This window comes from Meles meles, chromosome 7 (genome assembly GCF_922984935.1).
Source record: "Meles meles chromosome 7, mMelMel3.1 paternal haplotype, whole genome shotgun sequence".
In the NCBI taxonomy this organism is placed as follows: domain Eukaryota; kingdom Metazoa; phylum Chordata; class Mammalia; order Carnivora; family Mustelidae; genus Meles; species Meles meles.
Genome location: NC_060072.1, coordinates 131,355,748 through 131,377,045, shown reverse-complemented (window position 1 = coordinate 131,377,045; position 21,298 = coordinate 131,355,748). Strand labels below are relative to the sequence as shown.

Here is a 21,298-nt window from a genome sequence, read left to right as displayed (position 1 = left end):
ATCCAATTAAAAATGGCAGAAGACATGGACATTCCTCCAAAGAAGACATACAGATGGCCAAGACACAGGAAAAGATGATCAACATCACTAATCACTAGGGAAATACAAATCAAAACCACAATGACATTTCACCTCACACATGTCAGAATGGCTAAAATCAAAAACACAAAAAACAACAAGTGTTCGTGAGGATGTGAAAAAAAAGGGAACTCTTGTGTACTGTTAGTGAAAATGGAAATTGATGCTGCCACTGTGGAAAACAGTATAGAGATTCCACAAAAAATTAGAAATAGAACTGCCATATGATATAGTACTATCACACTATTGGAATACAGAAAATGCTAATTTGGAAAGATATATGCACCCTTATATTTATTGCAGCATTATTTGCAGTAGCCAACTTATGGAAGCTGCCCAAGTGTCCACCAATAGACGAATGGATAAAGATATGGGGGCACCTGCTGGCTCAGTCAGAAAAGCAAGCAACTCTTGATCTTGGGGTTATGAGTTCAAGTCTCATGTTGGGTATAGAGATTACCCAAAATAAGTAAACTTAAAATATATATGTATTACACACACACACAAACACAGAGGAATATTACTCAGCCATTAAAAGAAATGAAAACTTGCCACTTGCAAAAACAAGAATGGATCCAGTTATTATAATGCTAAATGCAGATAGTCAGCAGAGAAAGACAAATACCTATTATTTCATTCATATTTGGAATTTAAGGGAAAAAAACGAACAAAGAAAAAAAGACAAATCAAAAAACAGACTCTTAACTGCAGAGAACAAACTGATGGTAGGGTGGGGGATGTGTGAAATAGGTGAAGGAGATGAAGAGTAACACTTCTCCTGATGAGAACTGAGTAATATACAGAATTGCTGAATCATCATATTGCACACCTGAAGCTAATAAAACGATGTATGTTAACTATACTGGAATTAAAATTTTTTTCAGTTTTAACAAAAACAAAAGAATGTAAGTAACATCACCACCTCTTGCCTGGCCCCCTCAATAATATATTTTACATCTTTCTCAATGATGGCTGGGAAAGCCTTACAATCATTCACAGCGATTTCCACACAGGTTTGCCTAGAACATAACACTCAATGAGGAAAATGGCCAACTGAATTACCTCTACAATTTATTTTTTTTTTTCTGTATATCCTCCCACCCCCAGGCTATATAGCTGATTTCAAGTATGTTAAATGCACTTATGATCCAGCTCTACTGTTCTTTTTTATAGCTGGTCTGGTCTCATATCCTTCCAATCCATTCACCACAATGCTGTGTCAGAGAGTGACCTTTCTAAAAGAGGAATCTCATGTCATTCCTCACCTTCAATGGCTCCCCATAATCAACAGGATCAAGTCCTTAGTAAAGAAAAGGCAAGAGGGGTGGGGTAAGAAGGAAGGGACTCCAAGCAGATGAGCAGGGGGGAGGGGAAAGAATGACAACTTTGCCTATATCGTTAGTTTCACTTCTCAGAAGGCCTGCTGCCAAACTTTTATAGTCTAATTCCAAATTATTTTCAATTCTTTGATATACTTTGTGTCTTTTATCATTTGCTTCTCCTTCTGCCTGTAATACCCCAACCCCACTTTTCACACACGAACCTGTTAAGCTTTTTAAGTATTTACTTACCTTAACAACTGAGAACTATATACAGCAGATGAGACTGAGAAAATTAGAAGCTGCATTGAGAAATTGCTCATCCTGATTACCAAGAAAAGAAAACCTAAACTATAACTTGTAACATATTTCCCAGCATGAAAAAGGGGTGTCAGATATTAAAAAATAGTTATTACAAAAAAAAAAAGAAAGAAAAAAGAACAGTTATATCAATATTGTACCATCAGGTACACTGGGTTGGTTTTTTTTAACTAGTCTAGAAATATAGTTAGCATTTCAATAGGAAAATGCATTCCTGGTTCCAAAATAATTTGCAAATCAATTTTGGAACACAATTCAGTCAGAATATTTTAAATACACATCAAATTTAGACTCTAACAAAGATGGCATTTCAAATCAGTGAAGAAACATGAACTGTTCAATAAATGGTGATGGGACAAATGGTAGCATTTTAGCATCTAGGAAAAAATAAAGTTGGATCCATACCTCACACTGTATTACCTGGATACATTCCAAATGTATCAAAGATTAAACTGTAAAAAAAAAAAGAAACCATAAAAACACTAGAGGAAAATGTGAAAGAATTCCTTTACTAACTTTGGAGTAGGGAAGACCTTTCTAACTAATGGCTCAAAATGAAAGACAAGATTAATAAATTCACCTAAATAAAAATTAAAAACTTCTGCATGGTAAAAAGCCCCATAAGCAAAGACTAAACTGGGGGGGGGGGCCACGGGACACTAGCCCAACTCATATCACAAAAGCCTAGTGAATGAGAGGAACCTATGAAAGCTCCAACAAATCAAAAAGAAAATGATCAACAACCAAAGAGAAAAAACATATTAAAAGACCAAAAGGGAAAAATACGAATTGTCTTTAAAAATATAAGATGTTCAGCTTCACTCCCAATAAGGGAAATGCAAAATAACTGCTCTGAGATACCAATTCTCACCTACTGGATTACCAATGGATATGAAGAATAAGTTTTTCATTCATTGTGCCAAAAACAGAAATTGGTACAACCAATGGGGAAAACAATTGGGGAATAGCTATCAAATTAACTACGAACTTTGACCCAACAGTTCCACCCTGGGAATTAATAATCCTACAGATGTACATATGTACGACATGTATAAAAGCATTAGTTTTAAAAGCAAAAGATCAAAAAGTCTATCAACAGGTGACTGATTACATAAAAAAAGAGAGCTTTATACTAGTAATAAATTGTTCAGTGGAAAAATTAAGATGCAAAAGAGTATGTATAATATTCATCCACCCGCAAAAAAATTAGGAGAAAATATTTCTTTATTCATATTTATTTGTATATAAGAAAAAAACTCTAGAAGGATATATGAATAAGTAATAACAGCAACTATATCAACAGCAGGAAAAGTTGTTGAGAAACTAGGCAGATGGTCAACAGCAACAGGAGCAAGGGTTTCTCTAATATTTTTAAAATTTTGTACAATGTGACTATTTAACAATCTAAACATTACAATTGTATATAAATAAATTTATGTAGAGCTAGGCAAAAACATTTTATTTTTCCCTTTATTTACTCATGTCATTCTTCTATTCCGTGCCAAAAATGCTTTAGAGGTGGCTGCCCAAAATGAAAGAGTATACTAACAGGAGTTACAACCTCTACTTTATAAGTTTCTTCATCAGTTAATTTTCATAGTATGCCAAAGTTTGATAAATTCATGACTACATATTTAAGAACGGTACAGAGTTATAAAGAAATATGGATTTCTCAGAGGAAGGTAACTAAAACTGGAGATGTAAATGAAATATACACAAGGGTCCTCAGGAAAGCACACCAAAATTTAAAGACAGAAGTCAGCATTTCTCTATATTCAAGCAACAAAAATCCTCAGGGTATTAATATTAACATTCACGAGAAGTATCACCTGTCCAGCAATACAAAGAAGGGAAAAGGGGCCTAAAACATCAGAGTTAAGCTCTAACAACAAAAAAAAGTAGCTTATTTTTCCAAAAATAATTTCTACTATAAGAAAATTATACCTATTTAAAAAATCAAGATTTTAATTAGAAGTATGTGGCCCATTCTACATTAAAAAAACAACACTTAGAGTCATCTGATGGCTCAGTTGGTTAAGAGTCCAACTCTCAATTTCAGCTCAGTTTCAAGATCTCAGAGTCATGAGATCAAGCCCAGATTCTGGCTCTGCGCTAGGTGTGGAGCCTTCTCTCTCTCTCCCTCTCCCACTACCCCCCAACTCGCTCGCTCGCTCTCTCTCAAAAAGAAGCCTAAATGTCTGTCCCTAAAGTAGCAATAAAGATTCATAAATTACATCCATTACTATCAAAAATATGTGAGCAGTAAACATTTAATTTGATATTATAATATGAACTACCAGATATTTTTAAATACTCTCCACTCTAGTTTTCAATAAGAAAATTTTTAGAAGTCTCCGTACTTACCCCCATTATCTGTTCTTTTTAAAGCTCCATCCTTATGAGGACACAGTTCACATCTCTATTTTTAAAAAAGAAAGAAAAAGATTTTACAGATTACCAAAATATAACATCTTCCCTATAACCTCAAAACTATTAAAATTTGGTAGCAGGGGCACCTGGTGGCTCTGTCAGTTAGGCATCTGCCTTCAGCTCAGGTCATGACCTGGGATGGAGTCCCACATCTGGCTCCCTGCTCAGCATGGAGTCTGCTTCTCCCTCTCCCTCTGCCCTTCACCCCTACTCATGATTGCTCTTTCTCTCACAAAAATAAATAAAATCTCTAAAAAAAAAAAAAAAAAAAAAAAAAAGAAAGAAATGTAGAGCTAGTATAGCTATTTCTTTCCACTACTGCTAGGAGACAGATATAATTACAAAAATAATAAACAGGGTAAGTCCCAACGACATTGTCTTACTATGAAGAATATGTTCCTAGAGGTCACACCTCAGTATTTACTATTTGTACTCCACCTTGCTGCTCTCCAAAGAGGTTCTGCAGCATATAATATAGTAATATAAACAAATTACAAAGGAAAGTAAGACAAGAAAATTAAGATAAAATAGTGACTAAGTAATAAAACATAAGCAATTAGATCCTGTATTTGTCTTCCAGTATTTCACTCTCCCGTTTTCCTCTAACCTCTTTGGTAACACATTTCTGATCACTATGTCTAAACTTTAAATGAGGTAGTTCCTCAGGGCTCCACCTTAAGATGCCTTCTCATTTCATGTTAAACACTACACAATCTCCTATTTTCCATACATCTGTTACCAACTAATTATAAGTATGCTAGTGACTCTAAAATTTTACCTCCTATTCAGCTCTATCTTTGGATCCATATATAAAACATTCAGAACTGAAATGGTACTTTAAGCACTGTCCAAAATCTGTGCCAACGTATGCTCTTCCTACAGTATTCCCAATCTTTTAAGTTTATTAACTTTTTCTAATAATCTCAACACCAAACATGGGGCTTGAACTCATGACCCCACAGTCAAGAATCACATGCTCTTTTGACTGAGCCAGCCAAATGCCCCTTCCCTATCTTTGTAATGATACACTCAACCAACTATTGCCCATACCAGACGCCTAGACATCATCTTTTGACAGCTTCACCCCACTCTCTAACTCATTCTTAACGAAACAGTACATTTTGCCCATTCATCCTACTGAGTACTGGTGAGATTTGACTACCTCTCTCCATCTACACTACTATTAGCCCACTGCAAGCCAACATCACCTTTCATCAGGACCACTTCAGGGATGCCCGCTCAACAGTCTCCCCATACTTACTCTTACCTATACCACCAATCCAGAGTGAACTTCAAAAATGCAGGTCCAAGTGTATCACTACACCACTTAATAAACATTTTAATGGTCTCCCTACATGATTTAGCCCCTACTTACTTCCACCATCTCCTCTTTCCAACATCTCACTGTCCAGGCAATACTGCCTTTTCCTCTTTCACTTTTTGTTTCCTTTTAAATAAACTCTATGCCCAACATGGGGCTCGAACTCATAATCAAAAGTCACATGCTCTATTGACTGAGCCATCCAGGTGCCCCTCTTCCTTCGCTTCTATAAATACTCCAAAGTTCATTCTTGCTTTAGCCCTTAAATGTGTTGTTTTTACTTTCTACCCATAATGCCTGTCCTAGACCCCAACCCTCTTTCGCAGGTTTGTTTAGTTTAGGTTTCATTAGTTTGACCACTAATTCAGTAAGACTTGTAAAGCTTGTTTTTTTTTTTTGTTTTTTTTTTTTGTTTTTTTTTTTTTTAAGTAATCCCTATACCCAATGTGGACTCTTGGCTTCAGCTTAGGTCATGATCTCATGGTCATGAGATCAAGCCCTATGTTGGGCTCCATACTCAGCACTGTGTGTGCTTAAGATTCTCCCTCCTACTCTCTCTGCCCCACCCTCCACTCACGCGTGCTCTCTCCCCTTCTCTCTCGCAAAAATGAAAATAAAATTGTAAGAATTGTATAAAAAAGAAGGGCGCCTGAGTGGCTCAGTCAAGCATCTGCCTTCAGCTCAGGTCCCAATCCCAGGCTCAGGCTTCCTGTTCAGCAGGGAGTCTGCTTCTCCCTCTCCCTCTGCCCATTTCCTCTGCTTGTGCTCTCTCTCTCAAATAAATCTTTCTTTTAAAAATGCCTTGAAAGTCTAACTCTAGGGGCGCCTGGGTGGCTCAGTGGGTTAAATCCTCTGCCTTCAGCTCAGGTCATGATCCCAGGGTCCTGGGATCGAGCCTCGCATCGAGTCTAACTCTAGGGGCGCCTGGGTGGCTCAGTGGGTTAAATCCTCTGCCTTCAGCTCAGGTCATGATCCCAGGGTCCTGGGATCGAGCCTCGCATCGAGTCTAACTCTAGGGGCGCCTGGGTGGCTCAGTGGGTTAAATCCTCTGCCTTCAGCTCAGGTCATGATCCCAGGGTCCTGGGATCGAGCCTCTCTGCTGAGCAGAGAGCCTGCTTCCTTCTCTCTCTCTCTGCCTGCTTCTCTGCCTACTTGTGATCTCTGTCTGTCAAATAAATAAATAAAATCTTTAAAAAAAAAAAAGTCTAACTCTATAACAATGAGAGAAATAATGGTATATTCACATAAATTTATGGAAAGAAATAAACCCCAAAATACACAAAATATGATTAACAGGACTATGGTGAAGATGATAAGATTATGAGTTTATTTCTTTATTCCAAAATACTATTTTATAATTTAAATTTTTGTACAGATACACTACTACATGCCATGTCTTCCTACTAAAAACAAAAATAAGGGCACCTGGGTTTCTCAGTGGGTAGGGCCTCTGCCTTTGGCTTAGGTCGTGATCTCGGGGTCCTGGGATTGAGCCCCACATTGGGCTCTCTGACCAGAAGGGAGCCTACTTTCCCCCCTCCACCCTCTACCTGACTCTCTGCCTATTTGTGATCTCTCTCTGTCAAATAAATCTTTAAAAAATAAAATAAAATAATAGATAATATGAGCCTTCAGAGAAAAAAAGTACAGGAAAAGAATGTTAAATTATAGTTAGAAGATTATACCCTAATTCAGGAAGGATCTGGTATGAGGGACCCTGAACCATAGAGACTCCAGATTTTATAGTAAATGAATTCAAACTGAAAAGTTTAAATTTTTTATTTAAATTCAATTAACATATACTGTATTATTAGCAGGTTCTCCGCTGAGCAGGGAGCCCAACACAGGACTCAATCCCAGGACCATGGGATCATGACCTGACCTGAAGGCAGACACTTCACCAACTGAGCCACCTAGGTGCCCTTGATTAAGAGTCTCTCATAATAAATTTCTCTCCCTCTTTGATTTCATCTTGTCCCCATGATCCTCTGTTTTGTCAAACTGGAAAGTTTTATAAGGCAGGATGCAGTCAAACATGTTGTTATGACAATTCCACAGATTCATTATTATTTTAGTAAGAAGCAGTGTTAAAAGGTACAAGTAGGGGTTGGGGCAGAGGAAAAAAACAAAAATTTCCTGTGAAAAGGAACACAGATTATAAGGAAATCAAACAAACAAGCAAGCACACATTGAAGATCTCATATTTTACCAAGAAAAAAAAAAACAAAAGGCCTAAACAAGTGCAAGTCACACAAGATGGCTCTTTCTTTGCTACATCATGTAGTACAGTAAGAAATGATGTAACTATTTTCCATCTTTAGAATGTAGAGATTAATTTCCAAATACTTTTTCTACTTTATCAAATTCTTTTTCCAAAAGATAAAACCCACTACACTTCACTAAATCAAGTTCACCCAAAATACCGACGCTCTGGGAGGCTGTGGTTATGTACCAGCAGTCCACTATACTGGTTTACCCAGACTGTGATTACCATCATATTACAAGATACAGCAAAGAAATAACTGAAAATAATACTATATGGTGGAAAGAAAAAATAAAATGATAAAGAATAAGGTTTTAGGTTTGATCCTCCTCATAATAAAAGACATAACTGTGGCATAAAGTAGTATCTATATCATTCTTTTTTAAAAAAGATTTTATTTATTCAAAAGAGAGAGTGCACACGCACAACAAGCAGGGGGAAGGGCAGAGGGAGAAGCAGACTCCCGTTGAGCAAGGAGCCAGGACCCAATCCTAGAAACCTGGTATCATGACCTGAGCCAAAGCTAGATGCTTTAACTAACTGAACCACCTAGGCACTCCTCTTTTTTTTTTTAAGATTTTCTTTTTGAGGCGTCTGGGTGACTCAGTTGGTTAAGCATCTAACACCTGATATTGGCTCAGGTCATGATCTCAGGGTCATGAGATCAGTCCCTGATAAGGGGCTGTGTGTGGAGCCTGCTTAAGATTCTCTCCCTCCGGGCGCCTGGGTGGCTCCCTGGGTTAAAGATTCTTTCCCTCCGGACGCCTGGGTGGCTCAGTTGGTTAAGCAGCTGCCTTCGGCTCAGGTCCTGATCCCAGTGTCCTGGAATCAAGTCCTGCATGGGGCTCCTTGCTCAGCAGGGAGCCTGATTCTCCCTCTGGCTTAGCCTGCCACTCTTTCTACCTGTGCTCACTCTCCCTCAGCTCTCTCTCTGACAAGTAAATAAATAAAATCTTTAAAAAAAAGATTCTCTCCCTCTCTCACCAAGGGGAGGCAGGGCAAGGGTGGGGGGGTTCTTTTTGGGCATCTGGGTGGCTCAGTCAGATGCTTCAGGTTGTGATCCTAGGGTCCTAGGATCAAGCCCCATGTGGGGCACCCTGTTGGCAGGGAATCTGCTTGTCACTCTCTCTGTCCCTTTCCCTCTTTGCCCCTACCCCCACTTGAGCTCACTTTCCCTCTCAAATAAATAAATAAAATCTTTTTTAAAAAAAAAAAAAAAGGAAAATATTTTATTTTTAAGTAATCTCCACATCCAACATGGGGCTCAAACTCACAACCCCAAGATCAAGAGTCACATGGTACACCAACTGAGCCAAATAGGAGCCCCATTTCTTAAATAAATAAATAAATAAATCTAAAATAACCTATCTTTTCTTTTACAAAGACTTATGGCTAATACAGTAGAAATGAGCACCTCTAGTGCCAAGGATGTGGTCTCCAAACAGCATTTCCCAAAGTCACCGGGACTCCTGAGGGATGTATATATATGATCCCTGTCTAGGTCAAGCAAGCTCGAGATAACTTGTTCTATAAAATAGCAAGGAAGCTATAAAAGACTATTTTATTCATATCAAAAGAATTTACCAGCCAACCTAAAGAGGTTCCTACTAGCCAAAGATTAAATCACTTAAGGCCAGGGTCCCTGGGTGGCTCAGTCAGTTCAGCATCTGCCCTTGGCTCTGGTCATGATACCAGGGTCCTGGGATCAAGATCCACGTCAGGCTCCCTGCTCAATGGAGAGTCTGCTTCTTTCTCTCCTTCCCACTCATGCTTTCTCTCACTATCTCTGTCCCTCTCAAACAAATAAATAAAATTTTTTTTAAAAATGGGAAATCACTTAAGGCCAAAAAGATAATAACTGCAATGAACTAAAACATACCAAATTTTGTAAATATTATAATAAGCTGATAAGAATAAATAAATCAATAAAGGATAAGGTTTTAAGTTTGATCTTCCTTATGTAACAGATACAACTGTGGCATAAAGTATCTGCAGGATAAAACATTTACCATCATTTCTTTTTTTACTTAAAATGAATTTCTACAACAATTAAGTAAGCTTATAAAAGACAAACCCTTACACAGGTAATCAGCCAGATTTTGGTTTCTCACCTGTAGTCAAAACCTGGAAGGGACCAGCACAGTTTTCTTTACAAAAAAATATATATATATATTTTATTTATTTATTTGACAGAAAGAGACAGAGCAGAAGCAGGGAGAGAGGGAGAGAGAAAAGCAGGCTCCCCACTGAGGAGGGAGCCTCATGCAGGGCTCAATCCCAGGACTGGGATCATGACCTGAGCCAAAGGAAGCCACTTAAGAGACTGAGCCACCCAGGCACCCAAAGTTTCCCATTTTTTAAAACTTTCAGCCTGAAGACAAGCCACAGTCAGCCGATAGAGGCTCCTGTAGTCTTAGTATCTGAAGAACTAGAATATAAAGTTCAGAGCGACAGGTAAAGTAAGGTCTGAATCCATACAAAAAGAGAACCAAGAGGGGAGCCCCAAATTTTTATATATAGAATCTGCCCAACTCTCTCACTAACCCTGGAACATCCAATCACAGAACAAGCTAGAGCCTAACTAAGGAAAAAAGAAATAAAATTAGATTTAAGCAATTCTCAAAATACATAATAGTGTGAATCCAACCAAATCAACTGCCTGAGAAAAACAGTATCAATTTCTTCAAAGGAATAGAACAGAATCCAGAACTCCCCACATACAACATTCACAATGTTTAGAAAACAATCCAGTGGTGCACCTGGGTGGCTCGGTCAGTTAAGAGTCTGACTTTGGCTCAGGTCATGGTCTTGGGGTCCTGGGACAGAGCCCCACATCAGACTTCCTGCTCAGCAGGCAGTCTGCTTCTCCCTCTGCCCCTTACCCCTCATGCTAGCTTGCCGTCTCTCTCAAATAAATAAAATATTTAAAGAAAAAAAAAAGAAAGAAAACAATCCAAGTTACCTGATCTACTAAGTAGAATGCTAACCATGCTTAAAGACAATCAGTGAAAGTCAACCAAATCTAAGATGACCAGAAAACTGGAATCAGGCTTTAAATAACTACTGTAACTGAGTTTTAAGAGAAAATAAAAATGTACCTATATTAAGTGAAACAGGAAATCTCAGCAAAGTAAAAGACACTATAGAAAAGAAACAGGGACACCTGACTGGCTCAGTCAGTTAAGCATCCAACTCTTGATCTCAGCTCAGGTCTTGATCTCAGAGTCGTGAAATGGAGCCCCAACTAATGCTGGGCATGGAGCATGCCTAAGATTTTCTCTCTCTCTGCCCCTCCCCGGCCTCTCCCTCGCCCCAAAAATTTAAAAAAAAAAAAAAAAAGTGTGTACACACACACACACACACACACACACACACACACACACACAGATGAAGGGGTACTGGACAGCTTAACAACAAAATCAAGATGACAAAGGAAAAAAATCAGTGATTCTGAAGCTACATTACCTCTAATCTTTAATCGGGAAAAGGGAAAATAGTGGGAAAAAATGAACAAGACTTCACCTATGGAACAGTGTCAAAAAATCTAACATGTATAATTGATGGTGTAGAAAACTGGTAAGGAGGAAGAGAATATGGAATATGGCAAGAAGTCAGTGCTGAAAAACAGTGGATAAAATTTTGATTTGAAGACAGAGAACTTTATAGATTCAAAAAAGCTCAGTGAGCCCCAAGTACCCAAAGTGCTTACTGGAAAGCAAACAGAGGCAAGAATGTCATCAAGGAGCCAAAAGAAAAGGACACATCAAATAAAGGGGAACAGTTTTTAAATAAATGACTGAATTCTCATCATAAATTATGGAAGTCAAAAGAGAGTGACACAAAATCTTTAAAGTACTTCAAGGAAAACAACTGCAGTTCAACCCAGAATTCTATATCCAACTAATATGTCCTTCAAAAATTAAGGTGAGGGACACCTGGGTGGCTCAGTCGGTTGGGCATCTGCCTTCGGCTCAGGTCATGATCCCAGAGTCCTGAGATCAAGTCCTACATCAGGCTCCTTGCTCAGCAGGGAGCCTGCTTCTCCCTGTACCTGCCATTCCCCCTACTTGGTGCACTCACTCATTCTCTCTCTCTCTCTGACAAATAAATAAACAAAAATTAAAAAAAAAAAAAAAGAAGAAGAAGAAGGTTAAACAGGTATTTTCAAACAGAATTCATCGCCAGAAGGCATGGACTACAACAAAGGCTAACAGAAATTCTTCATAATGAAGGAAAATGGTACTAAAATGGAAATGCAAATCCTGAAGAAGCAACGAAGAGGACCACAAATGATGAACATCTGGAAAGTATAAAAGAATTTTAGTCTTAAATTCCTTTTTTTTTTAAGATTTTATTTATTTATTTGAGAGAGAGAATAAGAGAGAGAGCATGAGTGTACAGAGGTCAGCAGGAGAAGCAGACTCCCTGCTGAGCAGGGAGCCGGATGTGGGACTCCATCCCGGGACTCCAGGATCATGACCCGAGCCCAAGGCAGCTGCTCAACCAACTGAGCTACCCAGGCGCCCTAGTCTTAAATTCTTAAAAATACAAATGATTATTGAAAGCAAAAATTAAAATATTGTTTTCTGGGGTTTATAAGTGAGATCTAATACATATGACAATAGCATAACTGAGCAAACAGAGCTTATGTCAAAGAATCTCTATGACCGCAAGATGTCCATACATTTACAAAGGAGTACAATATTAACTGTAAGGGGTACTCTATATAGACAATAAGAAGGTAAGGAAATATATTGAAATTACTAGTAGAATTCTAAGAAACGAACGCAAAGAAAAACAGTTTTACAAAATTCATATATTAAAAATTCTACCCAACAAAACCTTAAGTTGGACCCCTTATTTATATCAGACAGAAAAGTAACTCAAAATGGATCATATACTTAAATGTAAGAGCTAACACTATAAAACTCTTAAAATGAAACTTCATGACCTAGGAGTGAACAGTGATTTCCTAGATACAAATGAAAAGCTGGTCCTTTGAAAAGATCAACAAAGTTGATAAACCTCTAGCGAAATGGATATAAAACATATACATAAATTACCAGTATGAACAGAAAGTGAGGAATTATCACTACACAACCCACAGACAGTAACAGAACAAAAGACTATTGACTTTATGTTAATGACTTTTTTTTTTTAAAGATTTTATTTATTTATTTGACACAGAGAGATCACAAGTAGGCAGAGAGGCAGGCAGAGAGAGAGAGGAGGAAGCAGGCTCCCCACTGAGCAGAGAGCCTGATGGGGGCTGGATCCCAGGACCCTGGGATCATGACCTGAGCTGAAGGCAGAGGCTTTAACCCACTGAGCCATCCAGGCGCCCCTATGTTAATGACTTAACAACTTAGATGAAATGGAAGAATTCCTGGAAAAACACAACTTACCAAAAAACTGATGAGATGAAACAAAAATCTCAAGAGCCCTTTAAACTGAATTCATTCTAAAAATTCCTTCCCCAAAATAAAACTCTAGGCTCTGACTTTTTCACTGGTACATTCCTTCAAACACCAAGGAAGAAACAGCATCAACTCACACGAACACTTCCAGAATATAAAGAACACTTCTCAAATTATTTTCTAAGCTCAGCATGAATAATACTAACAAACATACCTGATGATATTAATACCTATAATACCAAAACCTGAACAGAAAATACAAAAAAAAATTATAGACTAATATCCCTTATGTACATAGATGAAAAAATATTTAATAAAACATTAGCAATATCAATACATCAATATATAGAAAGGATAATACACCGTAATCAAGTAAAATTTATCCCAAGTATACAAGATTGAGGGACACCTGGGTGGCTCAGTCAGTTAATCGTGTGCCTTCAGCTCAGGTCATGATCCCAGGGCCCTGGGGTCCAGGCCAGCATTAGGCTCCCTGCTCAGGGAAAGCCTGCTTCTCTCTCCCACTCCCCCTGTCTGTGCTCTGTCAAATAAATAAATAAATAAATAAATAAGATCTTAAGGGGGAAAAAAAGAATACAAGATTGATATAACATTTGAAAATAAAACAATTAAATTCACTGTATTAATGCTATAAATTGTCAGAAAACCAGCAAAAGATTTTACACAACCTGTTTATTAATCATATCTTTTCATTCCATACTTTTGATACTTTGGGCCTTGGTGACATGACCCTAGAGGGACTGCCCTTCTCAGGGCTATCTAATTCCTAAAGATAGCTAACAATGCTCCAGGAAGCTTTCATATGCAAACCAACCAATCCAGAGCCCACAGCCCCAACCATCTCTATTTTGTACTCTGGCCACAATATTCCCCTACCCTAATCACCCCCAAGTGTAAGTACCAGACAACTACGGACAGCCCCTAAGCCCCAGACCCTTGAAATTATTCAAACTAGACCAATCCTAAACCTGGTCATCATTCCTTGACTATTTCTTTCCATGGAAACCAAAATGAAGGATCTTGCTTGCCTTCATTCTCATAATTTACAAATTTATAATTTTTTTAAAGACTTTATTTATTTGACAGGGATCACAAGTAGGCAGAGAGGCAGGCAGAGAGAGAGAGAAGGGGAAGCAAATTCCCCACTGAGCAGAACCCACTGTGTGGCTGGATCCCAGGACACCCGAGCTGAAGGTAGAGGCTTTAACCCACTGAGCCACTGAGGCACCCCACAACTTTATAATTTTTAATGGGAGTCCTCTCCTGATCTGTCAGCCTTGCTAACATACTTAGATAATAATAAAACCTACATTTTTAAACAGCCTGATAAAGGTCATTAATAAAAAGCCTACAGATGACAGACATCATAATTAATGGTATGAAGCTAAATGCCTTCACTAAAGAATGGAAACAACACTTAGGTACATGTAATACGGGAAGAAAATAAAAAGAATGCAAAGTGGAAAGAGGTAAAAATTATAACATGATCATCTCCTACAAATATCTGATTTACCTACCAAAAATACTCAAAGAATTAATGAGTTACGTAAGGTTGTGATGAGACAGTCAATATACATAACTCAATTCTATTTCCGTATGCTAAGAACAAATTATTAGGAAACTGAATTCTTTTCTTTTTTTTAAGGTTTTATTTATTCATTTAACAGAGAGGGAGAGTTCAAGCAGGGAGAGCAGCAGGAAGAGTGGGAGGGAGAAGCAAGCTCTCTGCTGCACCAGGAGCTGGATGTGGGACTCAATCCCAGGACCCTGGGATCACGACCTGAGACCTGAGCCTAAGGCATTCGCTTAACAAACTGAGCCACCCAGGTGTCCCAGGAAACTGAATTCTTAAAATACCACTTATAGTAGCATCAAATAACAGGAAAAATCTAAAAAACATTTTTTTAAACAAAAGACACACAAGACCAAAGCCTGAAAACTAGAAAATATTGCTGAGAAAACAAAGATGACATAAAGAAATGGAGATAATACAATGTTAATGAAAAGGACGACTCAATACTGTTAACATGTCAATTCTCCTCAAACCAATCTACAGATTAAAAGTAATGGTTATCGTAATTCCATCAGCCTTTTTGAAGTGATGGAAAAGCTAGTATTTTTTTTAATTATTTATTTATTTATATGAGAGCACGAGAGCTTGTGCAAGGCCAGAGGGAGAAGGAAAAGCAGACTCCTCACTAAACAGAAAGCCAGGTATGGGGCTTGAGATCATGACCTGAGCTGACAGCAGATGCTTAACCAACTGAGTCACCCAACTGCCCCTGTAAAAGCTAATACTGAAATTTATATGGAAATGCTAAAAACTTCAAGTATACAGAGCAATCTTGAAAAGGATGAAAAAGGTTACTGGGCTTGCAAATTGGACTTCAAGAGTTACTATATAATACAAATAATCAAATTAGTATTATAATGATATAAGGATAGGCAAATAGATCAATGGAACAGAACGAATATTCCTGAAATAGAGCCCACTTATGCAGCCAAGTGCTGTTTCACCAAAACAAGGCAGTGAAGAATGAAGACTCTTTTCAACAAATGGTGCAGGAACAACTGGATATCCATATATAAAAACAAAATTACCTACAAAAATTAATTTGAGATGCATTAGAGACCTAAATATAAATCAGCAAAAACAAAGGAAATTACCTTCATGATTTCAGGGTTAGGCAAAACTGTCTTAGCACATACACAGTACACAATAAAGACAAAAGAAAAAACTGACAAAACTAGACTTCATCAGACTTACATATTTCTGCTCATTAAAAGCACAGTTAAGGGGCACCTGGGTGGCTCAGTGGGTTAAAGCCTCTGCCTTCGGCTCAGGTCATGATCCCAGGGTCCTGAGATGGCCCCACATCAGGCTCTCTGCTCGCTGGGAACCTGCTTCCTCCTCTCTTTCTCTGCCTGCCTCTGTGCCTACTTATGATCTCTCTCTGTCAAATAAATAAGTAAAATCTTAAAAAAAAAAAAAAAAAGCACAGTTAAGAAAATAAGTAAAAAAAACACAGCCTTGGGGGGTTCCTGGGTGGCTCAGTGGGTTAAAGCCTCTGCCTTAGGCTCAGGTCAGGATCCCAGGGTCCTGGGAACAGGTCCTGGGAGCAGGGAGCCTGCTTCCTCCTCTCTCTCTGTCTGCCTCTCTGCCTACTTGTGATCTGTATCTGTCAAATAAGTAAATAAAATCTTTGTAAAAAAAATAAAAATAGGGACGCCTGGATGGCTCAGTTGGTTAAGCCGTTGCCTTCGGCTCGGGTCATGATTCCAGCGTCCTGGGATCGAGTCCCCACATCGGGCTCCTTGCACTGAGCAGGGAGCCTGCTTCTCCCTCTGCCTCTGCCTGCTACTCTGTCTGCCTGTGCTCACGCGAGCTCTCTCTCTCTCTCTCTCTCTCTCTCTCTCTGACAAATAAATAAATAAATAAAATCTTAAAAAAACAAATAAATAAAAATAAAAAATAAATAAAAAATCAGTATTATCAAGAAAAATGAGCATCAGAGCACCTCTGTGGCCCAGTCGGTTAAGTTTTTGCCTTCAGTACAGGTCATGATCCCACGGTCCAGGAACTGAGCCCCACATAGGGCTCCCCGCTCAGTGGGGAGTCTGTTTCTGTTTTCTCCCTTGGCCTCTCTCCCTGCTCTCATGCTCTCTCTCTCTCTTTTTCTCTCAAAAAAAAAAAAAAAAAAAAAAAAAGATCATTTCACAAAGATAAAGGATTTAATGCAGGTGAATTTTATTTGTATTTTTTAAAAGATTTTATTTATTGTCAGAGAGAGCTCAAGCCGCGGGAGTCACAGAGAGGGAGAAGCAGGCTTCTGGCTGAGCAAAGAGCCGGATGCATGACTTGATCCAAGGACAATGGGATCACGACCTGAGCCAAAGGCAAGTGCTTAACCTCCTGAACCACCCAAGCAAGCATCCCTCCACCATGTATTTAAAGAGTTTAATACATATTCTTCTCAAAATATTACAAAAATACAAAAACAAATTAAGAGGAAGGAAAATTTCCTAATTTATTCTATGAGGCCAGCATTACTGATACCAAAACCAGATAAAGACACTGCAAGAGAACTACAAGCCACTATCTCTAATGAATATAAAAGCAAAACCCTCAACAAAATATTAGTAAACTGAATTCAACAATACATTAAAAAGAAGCATTCACCATGACCAAGTGGGATTTACTCCTGGGATGCAAGTATAATTCAGTATTTGCTAATAAATCAATGTGATATATCATATTAACAGGAAAGGATAAAAACAACATGACTATCTCAACAGATGCAGAGAAAGCACTGGACAAAGTACAATATCCATTCATGATAAAATCCCTCAACAAAGTAGTTGTTCAGGGAACATATTTCAGCATTATGAAGACCATATATGGCAAACCCATAGCTGACATCATAGCCAATGGTGAAATACTGAGACCGTTTCCTGTTAAGATCACAGACTGAGACAAGTATGCTTACTGTAACCACTTTTATTCAATATAGTATCAGAACTCCTGGCTGCAAGTAATCAGACAAGAAAAAGAAATAAAAGGTGTCTGGGTGGCTCACTCAATTAAGTGGCTGCCTTTGGCTCAGGTCCTGATCCCAGGATCCTGGGATCAGTCCCACATCTAGCTCCTTGCTCAGCAGGGAGCCTGCTTCTCCCTCTGCCTGCTGCTCCCCCCTGCTTGTGCACTCCAGTGCTCTCACGCTCCCTCCTCTCTATCTCTCATTCTCTCTCTGACAAACAGAATCTTTAAAGAAGAAGAAGAAGAAGAGGACGCCTGGATGGCTCAGTCCTTAAGCATCTGGCTTCGGCTCAGGTCATGATCCCAGTGTCCTGGGACAGAGCCCCACATCAGACTCCCTGCTCTGCAGGAAGCCTGCTTCTACCTCTCCCAGTCCCCCTGCTTGTGTTCCCTCTCTCGCTGTGTCTCTCTCTCTCAAATCAATCAATAAAATCTTTAAAGAAGAAGAAGAAAGAGAGAAAGAGAGACAGAGAGAAAGAAAGAAAAGAGAAAAAGAAAAAGCACCTCAGGACACTTAGGTGGCTCCGTTGGTTAAGCATCTGCCTTCGGTTCAGGTCAGGATCCCAGAGCCCTGCGATCAAGCTGAGTGAGGCTCCCTACTCAGAGGGAACTCTGCCTTCTCCCTGTCCCTCTGCTCCTCAACCAGCTTGCATGCGAGCTTGCTCTCTCTCTCGCTCATTCACTCTCTCAAATAAATAAATTTTTTAAAAAAGAAATAAAATCATCCAAATTGGTAAGGAAGAAGTAGAAGTGTCACTAAGAAAACTTTCTAAAGACTTCACCACAAAACTGTAAGAACTGATAAATTTGGTAAATCAAAAGATTAAAAATTACTATCTAGAACAATAGTTGCATTTCTATACATTAATAATAAAGAAGCAAAAAGAGAAATTTTAAAAAATAATTCCATTTACAATTACACCAAAAATAAAATACCTAGGAATAAACTTAATGAAGGAGGTGAAAGAACTGTACAACACTGATTGAAGAAACTGAAAACATAAAAAAATGGAAAGATATTCCATGCTCAAAGAATGGAAGAACCAATATTGTTAAAATATCCACATTATCCACAGCAAGCTATACTCCCTAACAAAATACAAACATTTTTCACATAACTACAATAAAACCAAAATCTGTATGGAACCACAAAAGACTCCAAATGGCCAAAGCAATCTTGAGAGAGAAAAAAAACCAAAGCTGAAGGTATCTATCACAATCCCAGACTTCAAGATATACAATGCTATAACAATCAAAACAGTATGGTACTGGTACAAAAACAGACACATAGATCAGTGAAACAGAAGAGAGAGCTCAAAAAAACCCAAGCTTTTATGGTCAATTAACCTACAACAAAAGAATATACAATGGGGAAAAGACAAATGGTGCTGGGAAAACTGGACAGCTACCTGCAAAAAAACAAACCTGACCTCTTTCTTAGTCACACACAAAAATAAACTCAAAATGGGTTAAAGACCTAAACAGAGGGGCGCCTGGGTGGCTCTGTGGTTAAAGCCTCTGCCTTCGGCTCAGGTCATGATCCCAGCGTCGTGGGATCGAGCCCCACATCGGGCCCTCTGCTCAGCAGGGAGTCTGCTTCCTCCTTTCTCTCTGCCTGCTTCTCTGCCTACATGTGACCTCTGTCTATCAAATAAATAAATAAAATCTTTAAAAAAAAAAAAAAAGACCTAAACAGAAAACTCTTCCAAGAAAACACTGGCAGTTAATATCTTTGACATCAGCCATAGAAACATTGTTTTAGATATGTCTCCTCAGGCAAAAAAAAAAAAAAAAAAGCAAATCTAAATAAAAATAAAATAAAAACAAAAATAAACTTTGGGGCATCAAAATAAAATGCTTTTGCACAGCTAAGGATAACCTCAACTAAACAAAAAGGCAACCCACTGAATGGGAGAAAATATTTGCAAATGATATATCTGATACGGGGTTAACATCTAAAATACATAAAAAACTTATACAACTCAACACCAAAAACAACTGATCAGAAGTGGGAAGAAGCCCTGAATGGACATTTCTCCAAAGGAGACATACAGATGGCTGACAAACACATGAAAAGATATTGAATACCATTCATCATCATGGAAATGCAAATCAAAACCACAAGGAGAGAGATATTAGCTCACACCAGTCAGAATGGCTAAAATCAAAAACACAAGAAACAAGAGTTGGTGAAGATGTGGAGGGGGAAAAAACCTCGTACACTGTTGGTGGGAAGGCAAACTGATTCAGTAATTCTACTTCTGGGTATTTACCCAAAAAAAATAAAAACACTAATTCAAAAAGATACATGAAAAAAAAAAGATATATGCACCTCTATGTTTACAGCAGCATTATTTACCAAACCCAAGATATGTAAGTAACCCACACATCCACAGATAGATAAATGGATAAAGGGGTGTGTGTGTGTGTAATGAAGTATTACTCAGCCATAAAAAAAATGAACTCTTTCCATTTGCAACAACATGAAAGAACTTATAGAGTATAATGCTAACTAAAATAAGTTAGACTAGGAAACAAATACTATGATTTTGCTTTCATGCAGAATCTAAAAAATAAAACAAAAGAATGAACAAACAAACAAAGCAGAAAAAAATCCATAAAACAGACCCATAGAAAACTGGTAGTTGCCAGAGGGGTAGAGGGATGGAAAAAAGATTAAGGAGATTAATAGTAAAAGGGATTAAAAGTACACTTACTGGGGTGCCTAGGTGACTCAATCAGTTAAGCCTCTGCCTTAGGCTCAGGTCTCGATCCCAGAGTCCTGGGATTGAGCCCCATATTGAGCTCCAGTCCACTTCTCTTCCTCCCTCTGCCTCTCTCCCTGACTGCTCTCTCTCATCCTCTCTCAAATAAATACATAAAAATCTTTAAAAAAAAAAAAAAAAAAGAAGTACACTTATTTTCTTTTTTAAGATTTTATTTATTTGAGAAGAGAGAGAGAGAGAGAAAAAGACAGAGAGCAAGAGCACAACAGCAGGGAGAGAGAAAAGCAGATCCCTCACTGGGCATGGAACCCGACTCAGGACTCCTTAGCTGAAGGCAGATGCTTAACTGAGCCACCCAGTACCTACAAAGGTACACTTATCTTGATGAGCACTCAGAAATGTATAGAATTGTTGAATTATACTGTACACCTGAAACTTGCATAACACCGAATGTTAATGATACTTCAATAAAAATTTAGAAGTAAAAATCAGTATTATCAGGAAAAAAGAGGCTCACTTCAGACACATAAAGGGTTTAACTCATTAAGAAAATACATAAATCCTCGACATTATTCACCTAGTAACACCTTCAAAACACATGAAGCAATCGTAACAGAACTACAAAAAGAAATGGGAAAACCCAAAACTTTATTTGGAAATTTCAATAAACTTCTGTCAATTCACAGAACCAGTAAACAGAAAATCAGTAAGAATATACTAAACGTGGGCACATAGGTGGCTCTGCCGGTTAAGCATCTGCCTTTGGTTAGGTTATGATCCTGGAGTTCTGGGATTGAGCCCCGCATTGGGCTCCCTGATCAACCAGGGGTCTGCTTCTCCCTCTCTCTCTGCCCCTCCCCCTGCT

General features: G+C 38.4%; 1 protein-coding gene across 10 annotated transcripts in view; it reads right to left on the bottom strand.

The window, feature by feature from the left end:
• The window catches only part of MLLT10 (MLLT10 histone lysine methyltransferase DOT1L cofactor), a 244,978-nt gene that overhangs the window by 175,535 nt on the left and 48,145 nt on the right, over positions 1–21,298 (bottom strand). For 8 of the 10 annotated variants that reach the window (XM_046010903.1, XM_046010902.1, XM_046010901.1 and 5 more), the window contains one exon: positions 4,083–4,137. In XM_046010903.1, coding sequence (XP_045866859.1) covers positions 4,083–4,137 — 55 coding nt within the window. Of the gene's footprint in view, positions 1–2,123; positions 2,171–4,082; positions 4,138–21,298 lie in introns of all 10 variants that reach the window. The other 2 variants (XM_046010907.1, XM_046010909.1) reach the window with 2 other exon arrangements.